Below are 19,062 nucleotides of genomic sequence, written 5' to 3'. Positions count from 1 at the left end.
AGTTATTTATATTTCAAATTTTGTGCTCAAAGTTGCACTTTTTTAGTACGTAGAATATATTTTAACTTTATTTGTTTTAAACATTAAATTCATCTCAAATCTGGGCTGTGCATGCTTCTCACCATCACACACTCGTAGAACAAATACAAAAAAAGAAAGTGAAAGAAATGGAATTTCCAAAAATAGAAATATTTATTTGTTTATGATCTTGATGTGAGAAGTATGATTGCTCCAAATTTAAGCTTAATATAATATATAAAAAATAAAAATAAAATACTGAGAGTGTATTTTAAATTCCACATGGTATGGTAGTTACCATACTAATATTGTAATCCAAAGTCACAAATGTCTTTAGATTTTCAATATCATGATAATGTCCATAGTCACAAATGACTTCACTTCATATTTTCAAAATTTTTAAAGGTAATTTTAAGGGGAAAAAACGGAGTAAATTCAGATTTTGAAAATTTAAAATCACCATTGACTTTAGATTTTTTAAAATGATTGTCTACAGAAATACCATTTATCTTTTGTACATGGAGGTCGTAATCATTATCGTGCATTGATTTCAAATTGGGTGGTTGTAAGAGTGTCATTGAATAGACACAAAGTTAAAATAATAATAATAATAATCTCAAACTTTATGACTCACCTCAAACCATCTAATTTGACATCTAATAAGTAGGGAATGATTGTGACATCCATGTGCAAAAGATAAATAATTTATACGCAACTTTGGATATAAAAAATCTGAAACCAATAGTGACTTCTTATTTATAATATCCAAAGTGACTTTGGTTTTTCATTAAAAAAGAGAGAAAAAAGAAAAATGACTATGAATATTGAAAATATGAAGTTACCGATTGGCCCGATGAGTTCTGATTTTCAATCTTTGAAATGAGAGTAAAATTGGAATAAAAGAAGACAGATAAAATAAATATGCATGCAATACCCAAAAATCAAGGAAGATTTTTGTAAGGGCGTAGTTTTCACAAGGTTGCAACTTTTAACTATCCAATTAAGGCGAACCTCCAAATTTTATCGTAACATGTAATTTTGGTGTAAAAATTCTTAAGACTATCTAAAAATCTATTTTTATATCTAATTATAAAATTTTAAACTAAAAAAAATGGTTAAAATCAAGTAAACCTATAAACATATGAAAATCTGGAAAATGGATGATCTAGATAATATGTTGCAAGATGCATTATTTATGGGATTTAAAATCTTTTTGTTTTTTTTATATCATACATCATGATGTCGCGACGATCAATTAGAAGGTTTTTCAACATTAAAACAACATTTTCCAATGAATTTTTGAAGTGCTATCTTTAATTCTACATTTTAAAGTTGCAACCTTATATAAACTTTTTATTTTTTATAATTACAACATTTGTATGGGATATACAAGTAATTACTTATATATTTACCTTAATATTCCTATTTATTTTTTTTAAAAAAAAACGGCACAAGAATTCGTCATTTATGACAAACAGTACAATGTTATTAGGGGGGACAAAATATAACGAAAGTATCATTTTGCCCTTCACCATCTTCCCTTTGATAATTAGCATTTACTGGTGCTTGCCCACACGTGGGGCATAAAAAGTTCGTACAATTACCTGCGTGCCCTTCTATATTGCTAGAAGCCGGTCCTATAAAAACATGTTTTATTGCCTTTAAGGGTATTGACGTAATTTTTCCCATTCAAAGGCGAGAGGGACTTTATGATAAAAAAACCTTAAAAATAGATGATCGAATATTGATTTTTTGATTCCTTGAGTTATCTTCCTGTAAAATCCTCAAAAAAGAAAAAGCAAGATATTAGGAGAGAGAATAGGGGAAAAGGCTTCACAGGCCTTTTTAATCACTTGCACGAGGGCAAGGTGATCTCTCTCTCTCTCTCTAAATTTTCTCTCTCTATGTTGGGATTAAAATTATCACTCTCTCCAATTAGGGATTTAAATCTCTCTCTAAGTTGGGATTATAAATCACTCTCTCTCTAGGTAGGGATTAAGAAGGTCTCTCTCTTAGTTGGGATAGATTACATTGAAGGTTTTGAGCTTTATCTCTCTAAAAAAGCTATTGGGTCCTTCTCTCTCTTACAAGGATTGTTGGCTGAGATATAAGAATACAAATAAAGGTGACATATTTCTCTCTCTCTCTCTCTCTCTAAAAAAGGTTAGGAGCTCTCTTTCTCTAGAAAAAGGTTGTGGGTTCTCTTTGTTTTTGTGTTTTTTAATGTTAGTTTTGGGTTCCCTCTGTCTGTCTTATCCATCTTAGAGAGAGAAAATTAAATGTAAATTTCAAAAACATATTTGGCGAAAAAATAAATGTGCAGTGAGAGTGGCCAAGATAAAAAACATATAATTTTGGTGTAAAAAATTATTAGGATTATCTGAAAATCTATTTTTATATCTAATTATAAAATTTAAACTCAAAAAATGGTTAAAATCAAGTATGTATGACCATATGAAAATCTTGAAAATGGACGGTCTAGATAATGTGTTGTAAGATGCACTATTTATGGGACTCAATATCTTTTTTTGTTTTCATATTCATATTTCTCTGATGTCGATATGATCAATTAGAGGGCTTTTCAACATTAAAACAATATTTTTTCGATAGACTTTTGAGGTACATCCTTAATTCTATATTTTAAGATTGTAACCCTATATACGCTTTTTCTTTTTTTATGTTAATTAAAAACCTTTAAAGATATTTCAAATTTCATCTTAATATTGGAGTTTTTAATTTGGAAATGTAGAAGCTCGCTTCTACTGTTTCAAATTAAACGTGGCCACATCAAACGGCAACATAATGAGTTTTTTATTTTTATTCAAAAATAATATTTACTAGATATTTAAGTTATAGAGTGATTTTATATAGTGCAACAACTAAAAAGATAAAAAAATATTTTAAACTAAAATACCCTTAAATTGTTATGAGCTAATTTTTTTATATAAAATATTTTTACTATTTTATTTGATTCGTCATATAAAATATATTTATACCCAAATTCTATATAAATATTGTTTAAAAAAAAATACAAAACTCTTTTTGAGCAATTGGATGATCCTAGGTTAAATCTGAACTATTGACATATGCTTGTGCACCCTTCAAGTACCCACATCATGCAGTCATTATGCCATCTTGTTTTTTTATTCTAGTTCAAAACTTTTCAAATTTCCCCCAAAGAAAAACAGTTATATTTGGAGTTTCTTATTTTAATTAAAAAGCATTTCAAAATATTTCAAATTTCATTCAAAGAAGTAAAGACTTTATATTGGGGGACTTCATTTTAAAGGTGGGGTTTGTACCGGGCTAATGCCTTAATCAATCAAAGTAAGGCGCACCTTCAAATAGTGCTGAAATGCCTTGTTCTAGTATAAAAAATATTTGTGATAGTCTACAGATTCATTTTCATCTCTAATTATAAAATTTCAAAATAACAAAAATAGTGTGGATCAAATAGATCTATGAACACTTGAAAGTTTCGAAAATTGTCCGTCTAGATAATACATTGTAAGATATACTATTTCCAAAGCTCGAAATCTATTTTTTCCAATATATATACATCTTGAGGTCGAAATGATCTTATTGAGGGTTTTTCATCATTGAAAACAAACCTCTAGTGAATTTTTAAGGTTCACCTTAATTTGATTGATTAGGGCCTTATATAAACTTTTTCCTTATTTTAATTCAAAAACATTTCAAAATTCATCCAAAATATTTCAAGTTGGACCTTTGGAGTTAGCTATAATTGGCATTTTATTTACACAAAAAATGTGAGAGAGAAGAGATATTTTAACACAAAAACATTTAATTTTAACACAAAAATATTTAAAAATATTTCGATTTCGATCCAAGATATTTAAGAGAGAGAGAACCGAAAGAAAAAACAGAGTTACGTTTGAAATTTCAATTTTAACGCAAAAACATTTCAAAATATTTAAATTCGATCCAAGATATTTCAAATTTAGCCCATAGAATTAGCTATTATTAGCATTTTATGACCCTAAATTATGAAGGATGTGGTTTGCATAATGTTGCAACTTTAAACAATCAAAATAAAGCGCGCCTTCAACTTTTATTTTAAGATGGAATGTTAGTATAATTTTTTCTAAGATGGCCTGAAAAACCATTTTTATTTTTAATTTTAAATTTAAAAAATGGTTCAAATAAGGTAGATTTATAACCACATGAAAATCTTGAAAATAGGCCATCTTGTAAGTTGTACTATTTTTCGAACTCAAATCTTTTTTTTTTCTATAGTCATACATCCCGATTTTGAGAAGATCAATTAGAGGGTTTTGCCACATCAAAACAATTTTGTTTCCGATCCAATATACTTTAAATTGAATTTTGATTCCATAAATTTTGCTATTAAAATGGCATTTTCTCATAATTTGTCCACAAATGATAAGAAGATGAACTGATGGTCGTGTTAATGTCTTAACTTTTGCTTTGACGCTGTTACAGTGGTTAATAAAGACTGTTACTAGCTTTTTTTAACCATCACCGTCTTAACCCCTCAATAGGAGGGGCCTCTCTCTTCTCTTTCTCTCTCTTCTTTTTCTTTCTCTCTCTTTTCCTCCTCCTCTCTAGCATTGAGGCTGAGAACAAACCAGACCATCCATAGCCAACACCACCATTCACGAAAAGCAGCAAAAACAACAACAAAAACAATAACCAAAACCCTCTAAATCCTTGTAATTTCCATTATTACATATCTCCTGCACCGTGGATCTCCAGAAAGCCTATCAAAAACCACCTTTCTCATTCCCAAAAAGAGAAAAAAAAACTCATGCAGAACCCAGTAGATCTTAATCAATATCTCATCGACCCATATTGTATTTTCTCATTTTTTTTGGAATTTGTAATAAATAAGTTGAGATTCATCATTTTGGTTATCGGATCGACCCGTATCGAGCTGATTTGAATTGTGTTGATCTGATTGTTTCTTTGTGCTTTGATTTGATGGAGAATTGATGAGATGGGTTGCTTGGAATCGGGCGAAATTAGGGTTTGAAAATGCCCGGTCTCATGCAGAGGAATGCCCAATTTGCGTTCACTTCTTACTCTAATGTTTCTGGATCAGTTTCTTCTAATGGAATCTGGTCCAGGCGCCATGATGATGTTACATTAGAGCAGCTGCATAAGGTGAATCACTGTTTCTTTCCCTTAATTTTTAATGGATTTTTCCTGATAATTGATGGGATTTTAGATTGTATATCACTCTATTGGTCTGATGGATTTTTCTTTTGTATATTCTGGATTGGTTTTCTGTATTTTTTGGTTTGGATGAACAGTTCAATTTAAAATTAGTATATTCGGTATTGTTCCATCAAGTATCAGCTGATTAATGAATCAATTACTATGTTTGCAATAATCAATTGATTAATTAGTTGATTGTTTATATTATTTGGATGTAAAATCTGATTGTTTTACACGTGAATGCTGATCCATAATATGGAGAATGGCTGCTGATTCTAGTCTCTGCTTCCGTTTTTTTTTGTCTTCTTAGAATTTCTGTTGTTGTGTTTGTGAATATATTGCAAAAAGTAACCTTTTCTAGCTCCAATTTATTTGTGTAGTTTGATCTAATTGGTTTCAACATTATTTCACATGACTTGAATTTTATTACTGCTTAATAATTATTGCACCGATGCATTTGGTCAGAGTTATTGTGATATATCTGCTTTGCATTTTTTCTCTTAAGTATTTTCTCCCTCAGTCCCAATGCTAATGGATTGTTTTGAGTTCCCAATGCGAGGATGTATTTCACTGCAATATATTAATAGGGTATTTTTTGCATGGATCTTAGTAATCCTTTTGGCCCTGAAGCTAAAAATAACTTGTTAAATTTTCTCATTGGTTTATTCTTTGGAAAACTGTACTGAATTTAGTTGAAATTTAGAGTCACTATGGTGCAAGCATTTATTCGTTCATTTCTTGTACCAGTATTACTTATTCACTTTTTAATAGGAGTATTACTGATTCACTACTTGTCATTGATTATTTGCACTAGTTTTGGAGTGAGTTACCACCAAATGCTCGACAAGAACTTTTGAGGATAGATAAGCAAACTCTCTTTGAGCAGGCTCGCAAGAACCTATACTGTTCAAGGTGCAATGGCCTACTACTTGAAGGATTTTATCAGATTGTTATGTATGGGAAGTCTCTCCAACAAGAAGGAGGAAGCCTTAATCTTCTTAGCAAGCCAGGGGTGTGTAGAAACCCCAGTGAGAATGGTTCGGGAGCAATGTTTACAGGCAGCCAAGATGATATACGTGACCCAGCGATTCATCCTTGGGGTGGACTTGCAACTACTAGAGATGGAATATTGACTCTCTTAGACTGTTTCTTGGAAGGGAAATCCCTTGATGGCCTTCAGATTGTACGTTCAAATTTGTACCCAAATCTCTCTCTCTCTCTCTCTCTCTCTCTCTCTCTTTCTCTCCCCACACACACAAACACCAACACGCAACATATAAGAAATCACTCAATACCTTCAGCTTACTTCAAAGAGTGCATTAAGATGTCTATTGAATCAGATTTGTATCACTCAATCCCTTCAGTGTACTTCAAAGAATGCATCAAAACTCATTCTCACACAAGCCTGTCTTTCGTATATTTATTGTTTATTTATCCTTCAATGAGCATTGAGTTGTATTAGTCTCATACTCAAATGGTTTAACATCTTTTTGATGCCCCATCCCCGTTTAGACATATCTCCAATATGTATATCCAATGTGTGTTGAAAGTCATACCCAAGAGAGCACCTGTCCTTTTGATATCTTTTTTAAACTTAATGTTCCTCTAAAAAAGCAAAGTTCTTTTATATTGGTCTTATTCAAAAACTTTATTGAAGCTGTGCATGATTCTTTTTTCTCACTTCCACGAATTTGATGAAATAGTCCTCAAATTGTTGATATAAGGAAACAAGCTTTTCATTCAGGTATTTGACAGTGCACGAGCAAGGGAACGGGAGAGAGAGTTGCTTTATCCAGATGCATGTGGAGGGGGAGGTCGTGGTTGGATAAGCCAAGGCATGGTGAACTATGGGCGAGGGCACGGAACAAGGGAATCATGTGCCCTGCATACTGCGAGGCTTTCGTGTGAAACCCTAGTGGACTTTTGGTCGGCATTGGGCGATGAGACACGCCTATCTCTCTTGCGTATGAAAGAAGAAGACTTCATTGAGAGACTTATGTACAGGTGAGTTTTGGCAGAGGTGCCTTACTTGTACTTGATGCTTACAGGCATTTCAAGCACTATATACAGAAGAAAAAAAAGGAGGGAATAGTAATGATGTGACACTGATATTACTTCTTAAAACATATGCATCGGGTTCTTTTTCTTTTTTCTTGTTTAAGTGAAAGTTTTGGAGTTCGAAGTTTGATAACCATTTATATATTCCATGGTTGGGAAATTGGAAGCATGTGGTTAAGGCAGTGGCTATTATACAATTATGCAGATTCAAATATCACCTTAGGCTTGAGGAAGTATGTATGTGACATTGACTTAATGTGATTCAGGGGCCTTGGAAAAGTATGTTCATGAATTGATATCATTTCTTTGGGCCAGGATGAAATCAAAATCTGGTATCCCTGGCCCTAACTATATCCTAGAACCACAAATTCAGTATAAAGGTGCAAAAATATTGTCATTTAGTGTACATGTCAAACACACTTCCGTTCTTCTTGTTTTTAGATTCCATAACAATTTGGAAAGGAGAAGCCTTGGGTTTTTTTGACAAAAAACCTAGCTAATCTTCCCTTTCAAAAGGCATTATTGTGAAAGGTTTATTGTCATAGTGACTTCCTAGTATGTTGTGATTCCTATATGGATCTCACATGTCCCAAAGGAACATGCTTATGTTCGGATGGCAGTTTGCTATTATTGTTGGCAGAATCTATGTCCTCAATGGGCGATATTGGACAAATGCAATCATTTAGAATATCATGAGCTTATATGGGTCTCTAAATTATGGAAATTGTGTATATCTGATTATCTGTTATAGCTCAGGGTTTTTCTCTTCCTCTCGTTTGTACCTTATCAGTTCATGTTATGAGACCACTATTTTATAACACGATATATGTATGTGTATGTAGTTTTCTTATTTCGTGTTGTACACCAAACTATGAAATAGGATCATACCAAGTTATGCGGTGGGAGTGGTTGTATCAGGTTATGTCAGCTATTTCAGCTCTGTAATTACTTTTGCTTTTCTCTCGCTTCCATTTGCATTAGATGTCAATTAATGCTTTTATTTATAAGATTCGCTTGGTTGCCTGAGTTATAGGAGCACTGTATGTGAGTAGATTTTGCTCCACAACCTAATCCCGAAGCAAACTCTCACATATGTTCACTTGTCTTCCTCCACGTTGATTCATTTATCTTTGAACATTTAAGGTGGTTGGGTGGCATGTCTTGATGTTATCTATCTATAATTAAGCAAGAGAACTTTAAAGGGCTTTTATTAGACGATCCATAGGACATGGTTAGTTTAATCCTGCTCCCATCTTATTCTCCATATTCATATCATAATTGGTGGGAGGGCACTTTCTAATTTCCTTAGTTCTCTCTTTAAAATATTATATCAAATATCGCAGTGTTTAAATGAGGAAGCCTATAAGGGGCAACCTATTCTAATGCTCATTTAAAGCAGCGTTGAATTCTAAGCCATCTCTACCAACCTCGCAAAATATAACAAGAAGAAAGAAACTTGGTTCCATTCATAATGTTCAGGAATTGGTAGATTCACATGCAAAAATCTGTTCTGGGGGAAATCTACGAGTGCACACAGTCGATTTAAGGATTTCCGGCAAATTACCAATCAGGCTCCCCTGTAGTGACTCAAGATATGATTGGGCTGAAAAAGTCAAGTAAATCAGTTCATTCTTCAACATACAAGTATGTTAGCATCTTGTAATTCTGCGAGTTGATATTCATTTAATTATGAACAGTACCCATGCTTACTGATGGAGAAGATTTGAGAGCATTGACGCAAGGTGAGGGGGTGAATAGCTGAGAGCTGAGCATAGTTCTGGAGCCCAGGAAAAGTACTTATTGAAGATGTAGCTGATATAGAAACAGTTTACCCCATTTGTATTCACGAGGGTTCCTCGTACATTTTTATTTGGGCATTTTATCAAAGAGCCCTTTAAGAAATGATTATTTTCTTACTGCCCCATGTAGCTCATGGATATAGACCATATCTGTATTTGTGTCAGACTTGGCAGAAGCTCTTTCCAATTATGCCTCTGTTCCAGAATCCTCGGCTTTTTGAGAAAGGGAAAGATTAAACCACTCGATTGTTTTTAGTAACCCACTGACCTGGCGAGAAATCAACTCAATGTCCATATTGCCACCCATGTTACAGATGACATATTTGAGCATTGAGTGGTGACTAGTGAGACTTGGATACAAAGCCTTATTCTCTGCTCTTTATTCGCGATTTGTCCTGTTAGTCTTTACTAATCATGCTGTGAGGACTATTGTGCATGTGCTTTTGGTTGCAGTTGGCATCTTCAAAAGAGTATTTTCATTCACCCTTGCTGAACATATTCCTGAAGCCTAACATTGGAAACTTCTGCTAAGGGGCTGCAAATATTCTCAGTTCCCCCAGTTTGTTTTGGGTTTTGAAGATTACTTAGTTTGTAATTTCATCTATTTTTCTCTCGTTCCATCTTGTATCTTCTCGTCTTTTTCAAAGGGGGATTTCAGTGCTACACGGTTGTTAGTTGTATGCCGTTTTTTTAATGTTAGTTGTATGCCCTTGAGACCTGTCTTTGGGTTTCCTTTGTTACTCTTCACTTACAATGATCAACAGAACAATGTGTTGGTTAACTGTGATCCACTGATCAATGATATACTAGACTATATTTTTTATTCAAATGTATAGGTCTTGAGAATTTGATGTTCATGTTACAGGTTTGACAGCAAGAGGTTTTGCAGAGATTGCAGAAGGAATGTGATGCGTGAGTTTAAGGAGTTGAAGGAGCTGAAACGCATGAGAAAGGAGCCACAGTGCACCAATTGGTTCTGTGTTGCAGATACAGCTTTCCAGTATGAGGTGTATTTTTAGACAAATCTTGCAGAAATGCTCTCTCTTTTTCTGTCCTCCATATATATATATATATATATAATTGTACACAATTGTACACATGCAAATACAATGTTATTATATTGCATATTCACTTTGCCAAGTTTTTGCCTTCATTTCGAGGTTGTTATCTTTGGTTAGAGAGAAGAATGCATTGTTGTACTCGGGAGTCAGGACACACTTTTATATAATTTAATGGAGCTAATTTTAATTTCCTAGGGAAGGGGAAAATGCATGTTTCTGTGGTTGTTTGCTTGCCTTACATTGTTGTTTTGTTTAACCATGCAAATATTTGTTTTCCAGGTGTCAAACAGCATGATCCGAGCTGATTGGCGTCAGTCCTTTGCAGAAATGGCTGTCACTTATCATCATTTTGAGTGGGCAGTCGGAACAGGAGAGGGAAAATGTGACATTTTGGGATTCGAGGATGTTGGTATGAGTGGGAATGTTCAGGTAGATGGGCTTGATCTTGGGGGCTTGAATTCATGCTTTATTACATTGAGGGCCTGGAAGCTAGATGGTCGGTGCTCTGAGATCTCTGTGAAGGCACATGCATTGAAGGGCCAGGCATGTGTCCATCGAAGGCTCATTGTTGGTGATGGGTTTGTTTCAATAACAAAAGGTGAAAGCATCAAAAGATTCTTTGAGCATGCTGAAGAGGCTGAGGAGGAAGAGGTGAGATGATTAACTCTAGAGAGACAGGAAAAAATCTGGTGAACTACGGAAAATCATAGTATATTATGGTTGTTACCTTCCAATGACACAACGGGTAGTGATGGAGAGAGAATGGGTCCCACTATTATGGTCATATCTTGTTCTGGAGGGTTGCACTCTCTCTCTCTAGCAGCTTCCACCATTTCATGGATGGTGATGACCCAGTGGACTATGAAAAAACCATGATCCATTGGATTATACTTTCCATTGTGACTATATGTAGAGCCAAAGTTTGTTTCCTTTCCAAAGATAAAATTAGTATGGTAGCTTTCGTCCCTGTATTGGTTTCTGCACTCTGAAATTTCTGCTAAAGTAGGTGCAAATTTGGCCTGGATTGTGGTTCAAACTTGCTTGCATATGACATGCCTTTCTCTTCTCTTTTCTTTTTTCTAGTTGTTAATCCTGTTAACTAACATGCTTTTTTATCAGACAGCCCCTAGGCACACATCTGATTTTCCATACCCATGTCATAATTGGTAGGAGGGGCCCTTTTCACTTCTACTCCACTAAAAATTAATTTTCTTCCCCTTAGTTACTGTTATAGAATATCGTTGTTTAAAATGCTTATATTTTATGAGATAATGGTGTTGCAAACACCAAGTTCTAAGTTGTTTTTTTCTTAAAATGGAAAGCAAGAGATCAGTTTTTCAAATACTTGTGTTTTAAAAAAATGCTTTCTTTCAAATACTCGTATTTTGTTGAAAATTCTTTTGGCCACTCACGTTTCTAAGTATGCACCCGATGTTTTTTATTCTGCTACCCAATAAATGAGTGGCAATATAGACTTGTGGTTCATTCGGCCACCAGGTTGGGCGGAGTAGTGGATGAGTGATCGAATCTTTCCCTTTACCAAAAAACAGGGGTTTTCTGGCAGAGGGGCGAAATTGGAAAGTACGCCCCTTGACATTTCTGACAAATGCAGATGTGTGCTCTTTTAATACTAAGAAATAAGATGGGTGTAGTATTAAATAACAGTCTCATATAGGTTCTTTGATAAAATGTCCCGAGTAAACTTTGGTTGATCTTAACTTAATGTACTTTTCCTTATCCTGAATTTAATACTTGTCCCAACTTAGCCAAAACATTTCCGAAATCCTTAATTTTAGACATTGGCCCATAGTGTTCTATTCTTTTACTATTAGCAGCTGCCCGATTCCCATATTTGTTGATAAAAGATTGGGCTGCCTTGTTATTGGTGTCTTATGATACTCAATTGTAGGATGATGATTCCATGGACAAGGATGGTAATGAGTTGGATGGTGAAGGTTCTCGGCCTCAAAAGCATGCAAAGAGTCCTGAACTTGCCAGAGAATTCCTTTTGGATGCTGCTACTGTTATTTTTAAAGAACAGGCATGTATCTTACTTGCAACTCAAAGCGATAGAAGAGGAACATGATTTATATGGATTGTTGGCAGATAATGCTAATTAATCCTAAAGAAAAAAGGAAAAAAGAGGGACAAATAATGGATACAAGCATTACAGACCTGCTAAGTTAACCGGACAAAAAGAAAAGCATGCTTATGTTGGGTTCCTTTTCTGATTGATTCTTACTTGTTTACAGGTCGAAAAAGCTTTCAGAGAAGGTACTGCACGCCAAAATGCACACAGTTTATTTGTTTGTCTTGCCCTAGGGTTGTTGGAAGAGCGTGTTCATGTTGCCTGCAAAGAGATTATTACACTAGAAAAACAGGTAAACTTGAATTTCCTTTCAGATCTTAATATTTTTCAATCAGACTATCATTTGAAATGCTAGACAAGGGTGTTTATGTTGATGTGTTGTTATCTTGATGACTTTTGTATTGTAGTTTTCGTATTCGTTTGATGAACTGCACTTCGGCATGTATGAGCCAAGTCTCACCATGAATCATTGATTGAATTTACTTTTCCACAAATAGTTGTTCCATATGCAAAATATCTCGTCTCATCTAGATCCTGGTTGCACCCACAGATGAAGCTCCTTGAAGAAGAAGAAAGAGAAAAGCGTGAAGATGAAGAAAGGAGAGAGAGAAAGAAACTAAAAGAGAGAGAAAAGAAGCAGAGAAGAAAGGAGAAACTAAAAGGAAAAGAAAAGCAAAAGGAGAAGGCTGCTGAACAGAGCCCTACTTCCACTGATACAAGAGTGCCTGCATACAATTCTTCCTTGACTATTGTTCAAGAGGAGTCCACTCTATCTCTAAACTCAGGCAACATTGAAACTGAAGATGATTTGCCATCAATATTGGTCCCTTTAGATAACACAGATACCCCACCATCAGCTGAAAATACCATTTCAAGACATTATAACCATAAAACTAACAACACGAGGCATGCATCTGGTTATGTTGAAGTGGATTTTAGTGGGAGGGAAAATAACGGTTTTCTTATGATAGAGCAATCAAAATATTCAAGGCGGAAGTTGAAGCCTCGAAAGGATTCCTCGTTAGAGCCACCTTCAAAATGGTTCCCTCGACGAGGATCAAATTCAGACCAGGTCGAAGATTCTGAGACAATGCCACATAATCATATGGGAAACCCTAGGTCAACCAATGGAGTTCACAGGCAACAGAGAAGTAATTTTCCAAAGATCAACACAAGAAGTTATGCTCCCAAGCATAATAGTGAGAAGTCCCACTGTTCTAATAGCAGATCATGGGATAGATATGACTCTCATTCATGCAGCTGTAACCCTCAAAGTGACTCTAGATTTAGAGATGGACAAAACCCATCTATTACTCGAACAGGTAAAGAGATGAAGATGGGGAATAAGTCTGAACCAGCAATGGATATGACCAGGCCATATTACCGAAGCAACAAGTATAATAGTGGTGGTTGCTTGAGAGATGGTAATGGAGTTCCTAAAGGTAGGCCTGTGATGGGGAGTATTCCTGTCAGAGGGGATGCTTCGCACATTAAAAAAGTATGGGAACCTCTTGATCCATGGAGGAGATGCCCTAAAAGCTCCTTGGACATGAATATGAATGGATGCCAATCTGAGAACACCATGAAATCCGTGTCAGAACGAAAGGATTTGTCTATAGTTTCTGAAACTTCAGGTGAATATGAGAATGCCAGAAAGGTTGAGCTTGGAAGTTCGAAGGATCTCATTGACTCGAGCTCTGAGGCTGGCCATAAAAGGGAACCTGAAGATGGGTCAGTGGCATCTCATCAAAATTTTGACATTAGTGGGGAGAACGAAGATGGGTTAATGGCATCTCATCAGAATTTTGACATAAAAGCTAATGGGGAAGCTAGGAGTGCTCCTGATCCCACTCTTAATAGCACATCTGGTTCAGATAATGGCTCATCTTGTTCTAGTGAGGGAGATAGCAGCTCTTGTCCTTTGGGTTCCCAAAATGCGGAATGCTCTTCAGTGTCTGACTCTGAGGAGACCACTCAATCTGAAGGTAGAGACTCATGCAGTGAGAATGGGTTTAGAGCGTGTTCAGATATCGGAATGACCCAAGATTTAGAAGCGACTCTACCAATTGAGCAACCCGTAAAGCCTATTTCTTCTGATAACAATAAGAGCCTTCCTTATAGCACAACTGAGATGAGACCTTCTCCGCATCATGTGCATCCAGTGCCCAACCCAACCATGGCTATGCCTGTATTTCCAGCCCACTCAATGGGGTACTATCAGAGCTCCACTCCTTGGGCCCCATCTCCTAATGGCTTGGTTCCTTTTATTCAGCCCAGTGGACTCCTGTTCTCAAGCCCACTTAGCTATGGACTACCTCAAAGCAGATCTTCGCGCTTTTGTACCCCATATGGAACTCTTCAACCTTTTAACCCTATAATCAATAATGTGGGCCATATTCCATCATTCCCAATGAAAACCAGTGCTGTGAACCCAAAGGAGCAAACAAAGAATTTGAAGTTTGAGGGGCTTGAAAGTGGCGTTAGGGGGTTCTCTTATGAAGCAAGCGTGCCTCAAAAGGTACCTGAGAGACCATTCTCGAAAACACATCTATCCTCTGAAGGCTTATTATCAGGACAAGATGGAAATGACGGGAAGCCCCAAACACTTGCGAACACAAACTTTTCATTTTTTCACTTTGGTGGTCCATTAGCAGCTGGAGAAGGGTACAACCCAGTTCCGATACCATTGAAAGAGGAGATAGTTGGTGATGAAAACAATAAGAGAGATTCAATTCTTGAAGAATATAGCCTATTTGCATCAGGAAATGGGAACAGATTTTCGTTCTTCTGATGCTGCAAAGACTTTAGGTTCAATTCCCGTTGAGGTATTGGGGAAAAGTTTTTGTATTTGTGATTAGATAGATGGCATTTTTCTCTATACAAATATTTCATCTTTGTTTCCACTCAGTTGTGGTGTCTTTCATTTTATTCTGATTGTAATGATTGAGAGAGTGGCGTGTTGTTAAATTTTCGTTGTATGAGGTGAGTTTTCAGTGGTAGTGAAGTATTTTTTTTTGGCCGTCTGTCAGCAATTCTTGGCCCAAACGTCTGTCAGCAATTCTTGGCCCAAAAAATTCCTGAGATTATGATGTTCATTGGTTTTTCTTCACTTGTGTTTATTTGCAGCCATCTCTGAGCTTTTTTACTGTTTGTGTTGAACTCAGATGTCTCATTTATAGATTTTTTCACTTCATTTTTTCCATGCATACCACCATTGAGCTTAAATTTCCAAGTTTTCTGTTGTTCGTTTTCGCATTTAAGAATAATGACCGACTTTTCAATACTGTTTTCATTTGAAATAGTGTAGAAAATATTGGATGTTTAGAACCAAGGGAGAAAAACTTTTCTGATTTTCCTATCTTTATAAAGAACATCATGATGCTCAAAAAAAAAAACATCATGATGCTCAAAGGGCATTTGGATGTTTAGTTCTTCAAATTTTAGATTAATGTCTTCCATGTTCGCAAACTTGGTCGAGTCAGATTGGATTCACCCATGTCTCGATGGATAAAAAATAAATCGAATGGGAGATGTAAAGTCTTGATTGCGATTTATCTGATAAACCAAACGAGTCATGAATCGGGGAATCACTTACATTGTTTTTCTTGGGTAGTCTTTTTCTTCTAATATTTTATGTGGACAAATTAAATTTTTAGGTAAAAGTTTGATTTTAATACCATGGATAACATTACATGAGTTACCGAGTTCAATCGCTCTAGACACTAACTCGATAGCGTCCCCATACTATGGAGTCCTTGAATTGCGAACGCTGTCAATTATTTGATTGTGCTCAATTCTATAGGGCTAGTTGCAAACAAGCAGGAAAAATATATCCTATAGATTGCCATGGATCTGTAGCAGGTCCTACAGTAGCAAAAAATGTTCTTTAATATAATATAGGGAAATTCATCAAAATATCGATAAAAGAAACCTTTTAATATTTTCTATCCATTTGCAACTATTCTAACTCATAATCATCCATATTTTAATGATATTCTGAAAGCAAATAAAAAATTATGAGTAGAATTTCAGCAGTTCAAATTAATTTGATAAGTATTTGGATAGATTTCCCTATAATATAAAAGAAAAGTATACAATGAGACTATTTACCTTACATACAAAGTGGTCACAATTAATCTTGACAATTGGATGTGAAATTGGATGGTTGCAGTTATTCTATTGACGAAGCTCAAGCTTCAAAACAAATTTTTTCAAACTTTGTGACACACCCAAACTATCAAATTTAACATTTAATATTTATAAGTAACTATGACTTATCAAAGGTAGGTGGTCTCATTGTATACAATCCTTAATATAAAAACATCAATTATTTTTAACGTCTTGCATTATATTGGGAAGTTGTTTGGAACTCCCAAATGTAATAGCACCTCGCATCATTGAGCGGCCTCGAAATATAAAAAGCTATGCTTGAATTGGTCATAATTATCACAATTTAATGAATTAACTAAGCACCTACAAGATGAGGTACCATGGTGTATGTTATTCGCAGATGACATAGTTTTGAACGATGAGATCCGAAACATCGTTAACACAAAGTTACAACTTCGGAGGGATGCTCTAGAATTTTAAGGACTTAAAATTAGCCAGACTAAGACAAAGTATGAAATGTAAGTTTAATAATAATTGGAATAGAGGTAAAGACATAGATAAGATTGACGGCTAAGCAATACAAAAAAGAGTGCACTTTCGATATCTTGGGTCTATAAACTAGGAAAATTGAGAGATTGAAGAAAATATTACGCTTAGAATTAGAGCTAGGTGGGCGAAGTGGAGATGTGCAACCGGAGTTTTATGTGATCGCTTCATACTAATGAAGTTGAAAAGCAAGTTCTATAAGACAATTGTGAGACCAACTTTGCTTTATAGGATAAAATGTTAGGCAATCAAGAAATAATTTGAGATTGATAAGTGGTAAGATAAAAAGGCATAAAACTTAAAATTAATACATTCGAGAGATTTTAGGTGTAATATCAACAGGCGATAAGATGAGAGAAAGTAGATTTATGGGTTCACAGACTCAATACAACACTTGTTAAAAGGTGTGAATTAACTCAAGTGGAAGGCTAAAAAAAGATAAAAAATAGAGGTCCAAAATGACAAGGTTGGAAGTGATGCAAAAAAGAAATGAAACTTATAACCTCATTATGGGTACAACCTTTAATAGATCAGGATTCGTGTAACCGTCTCCAATTAGTTGAAAAAAGACTTTGAAGATGATAAATGATCACAATTTACACAAATTAACCTTAAATCTTTTCCTTCTTGAAAAGAGCATCCTTCCATAAGCACAATGAAGTTTAGGAAAAAGAAAGTTCCCCTAAAAATTTGAATTAAGCTTCAAAACTAGTACATGAAAGGACCTGAGATTAGAGATCACGTGTAATTGGCATTGAGTTAATAAAAGATTATCTGCTCATATATGCAAACCATTAGCAAATTTTGCATTGAGATAAAAAAATTTAAGATTTCAACAGAAAAATGGGCCAGAACCTGGGTACGGAAACAAGCATCAAAGAGAGAGAGAGAGAGAGAGATTTGTTGCTGCAACAAGTGGAGCTGAGCGCAACAGAGGAAATAAACACCATTTGTAGCGCAAGAAAAACAAGATCCATGGGCTTGATGATGAACGATGGCCGGAAAATAGAAGAAAGCCTGGTGAAGCAAGGAAAGCAAGGAAAGAATATTCTGAAAAAGGCATTGTAAGAGGGGGATCCATGTCTGACATTAGTCCATTTTTTATACTCGAGCTTCCTGATGGCCCTTTCTTCATTCAAGTAGAAAAGCAGAACTACACTGCGATCAAGGGGATGAATAGGGGTGGCGGGCTTCCAAATTCAAACTCAAACGTTTCAGAGCCCAAAACTTTCATCAAAGCCCAAAAATGTCTGAATAGTAGCATCGGCATAGTATGATACGCAAGAACGCATCCGATTGGAACAATTGGGAACACAATATGAATAACACTCACATGCCATGCAGTCTATGTTCACATCACAGAAAGTGTGGCTTCTAAGGGAGGAATGAAAGGCATAACATACATCACAGGTGCATGGCATATGGAACCATATACCAGTGGTGTATGACATGCTAATTAATCTGGCCATCACACTAGAGACCCCCAATTTGTTACTATGATTATATTCATAATGGGATACATTGGTGCTTCCTCCAATAACTGAGACATTATCTAGAATGATTCCATTATTCTAAATTTTATAGCGTAGTTAAAACTCTCATAAAAGTCCTTGATCTCATCCCTTGAATGGATTTAGCAGCTTCTAATTTTATGGGGATTGGCCCGCAAGCTGTTCCTTATATTCTTTTGGGGACAAAAAGGCTAAGAATTAAGCAATTAATTGATCTTCTAGGTTGGGAGTTAGAAGGAAGAACAGCCTAATTGTCATCAATTTTCTCACAAAATGATAATATACTATAAAGGGATTATATATTATAAGAATATTTATTTTGGGTACAACTTCACAGTCACCACTAGCCCTAGAGGTAAAATTGGGAGAACTAAGGGTATATCGCAAAGTTTGAGAAATCTTTTTAAACTTTGAGCTATGTCAATGACAATTATACCCTAGTTTCCGGATCTCACCTTTGCCACAGATGATCTTTTGGTACCAAAGATGAATAGTTTTACTATATACCTGCTAATAAATTAAAGACACAAAATGTAGATTATAACCGAGACGGCAGTGGGCAAACATGTTGTATAGAGACCTTTTCCTCTATGGATCGATCACCACATTAGGAAACAACCCCTTAATCCATGATGCAAAGAAAAAGAACATAAAGGCTAATCACAAAAGAG

General features: G+C 35.3%; 1 protein-coding gene across 1 annotated transcript; it reads left to right on the top strand.

The window, feature by feature from the left end:
- Window positions 1-4,625: 4,625 nt before the first annotated feature.
- Window positions 4,626-15,256, top strand: LOC18439326 (uncharacterized). The gene is made up of 8 exons (XM_006849493.4): window positions 4,626-5,163; window positions 6,032-6,400; window positions 6,962-7,221; window positions 9,940-10,081; window positions 10,415-10,786; window positions 12,045-12,176; window positions 12,388-12,516; window positions 12,775-15,256. The coding sequence occupies exons 1-8, from the start codon at window positions 5,035-5,037 to the stop codon at window positions 15,013-15,015; spliced, it is 3,774 nt and encodes a 1,257-aa protein (XP_006849556.1). The 5' UTR covers window positions 4,626-5,034; the 3' UTR covers window positions 15,016-15,256.
- Window positions 15,257-19,062: the final 3,806 nt, after the last annotated feature.

Source organism: Amborella trichopoda, chromosome 4 (genome assembly GCF_054954075.1).
Source record: "Amborella trichopoda isolate Santa Cruz 75 chromosome 4, AtrichopodaSantaCruz75HAP2 v2.0, whole genome shotgun sequence".
In the NCBI taxonomy this organism is placed as follows: domain Eukaryota; kingdom Viridiplantae; phylum Streptophyta; class Magnoliopsida; order Amborellales; family Amborellaceae; genus Amborella; species Amborella trichopoda.
Note: the sequence above shows the minus strand (reverse complement) of the source record. Positions and strands in the feature narration are given on the sequence as shown.